At 38.3% G+C, this 1,494-nt stretch overlaps 1 protein-coding gene across 5 annotated transcripts in view; it reads right to left on the reverse strand.

Annotated features, from left to right (window-relative positions):
• LOC118414000 (serine/threonine-protein phosphatase 4 regulatory subunit 4-like) overlaps positions 1-671 on the reverse strand; it is a gene marked incomplete at its 5' end in the record, with an annotated part of 23,198 nt that extends 22,527 nt beyond the window's left edge. For all 5 annotated transcript variants that reach the window (XM_035817715.1, XM_035817741.1, XM_035817733.1 and 2 more), the window contains 2 exon segments: positions 20-126; positions 598-671. In XM_035817715.1, the coding sequence (XP_035673608.1) occupies positions 20-126; positions 598-671 (181 nt within the window).
• Positions 672-1,494: the final 823 nt, after the last annotated feature.

Consider the following 1,494-nt stretch of genomic DNA (forward strand, 5'->3'; position numbering starts at 1 on the left):
GTATCTACACACTACTTACATGTATGGTTCAAACTTGGTGGCTACCCTTCCTAGAATCTTACAGCTGGCCAGTCTGGACTGTACAGACTGGGACAACTGGCCTTTGGCAACTGCAATACCTAAAATCTGGGGATGAACAAAAAGTGACATTTTAATTCCAACTTCCTTATAAATACCCAATCTGTATCTGTACGTATATAGCCGGTATAACCGCCCTTCGGCGTAACACACCAGCTTCGCAGGCACGCGGCGTGGCAGCAGCTGGATATATTACACTGAACGACCCATCACACCTAACTTTTGCACATCTATCTGTAAGTGTTCTTTGAAACTATCCAGAAAAGATGCCCCATCTGTGCTTGGTGATAACATATTCCACTCTACGATTTGTACACATCAATCCTAGGTTGGTAACTCTAGTACTTGAAGGCATGACTGTTTCTAGTTCTTTTTTGAGCTGGTGTTAAATACTTATCAGTCGGTATGTTCACCAGTTGACCACCAATGTAGTAATATGTACCGTTGCTATGACCAATACTTGTTATCATCAATCATCAATTAAAAAAGAATCTGTGGAGACAATTTCTTGGCACTTACCTCTCTTTTTATGACATCTTTTGGGAGACAGCCACACACAGATAGCAGAGTCTCTAACCAGGCGTTGGACACCACTGTGGAGACAAGGGCAATGCACAGCATTAAGCAACCATTTGTTTCTGTAAAGATTTCCCAGGGCTCGAAATTCATTTCTGGGATTAGGTGCACTGGTGCACCCAGCTTGAAAAATAGGGTGCACCAAAAAACTTTTGGGTGCACCACTTAAATTTAAGTATAACCTAATAGCAAAACTTAGTCAAAAGCTATTAAATTCTTAAACAAGTACCATGACAGACATTTTTATTATCTTTCTAACACTTAGATGTCCAGAATATGATGTACCAATGTATACTAGTATACTTTGATATCTTTATATACATAAACCTAAGAAAATATTTGGGTGTACAGCTGCAATTTTGGGTGCACCCAGTATTTCGAGCCCTGTTTCCTCTGTAATTTATATAACGCTAGTTCACCTTTATCAGTGGGGTAACCTTTATCTGGAGTATTTAGAAATATCAAGTCGACAGACGAGTGTTTCAGACTGGAATGCTATGAAAATATTGCAATTTGAAACCAACGTCCGTCGACTAGATATCCCTAAATATCTCCTTATCAAAAACAACAGATATGGGTTACCATGTGGATAAAGGTGAACTACCATTAATTCTGTATGCAAACATTTTCTACCTTGTTGCTAACTAATCATCACGTGTTTGTACTTGATCAAATAAAGGTTTACATTTTGTGATCTCTATGTACAAGGCTATCAAGTAGGATTTACCAGCAGTACTTGATTACTTTACTTTCCAAAGTTTTCATTAGGACATAGTTCTGTTTCCATAAGGCCACACCAATTTAATTTGTTGGTTCATGGATTTTTTAAAGTGAAAATGT

The sequence above is a fragment of the Branchiostoma floridae genome, chromosome 1 (assembly GCF_000003815.2).
Source record: "Branchiostoma floridae strain S238N-H82 chromosome 1, Bfl_VNyyK, whole genome shotgun sequence".
Lineage (NCBI taxonomy): Eukaryota > Metazoa > Chordata > Leptocardii > Amphioxiformes > Branchiostomatidae > Branchiostoma > Branchiostoma floridae.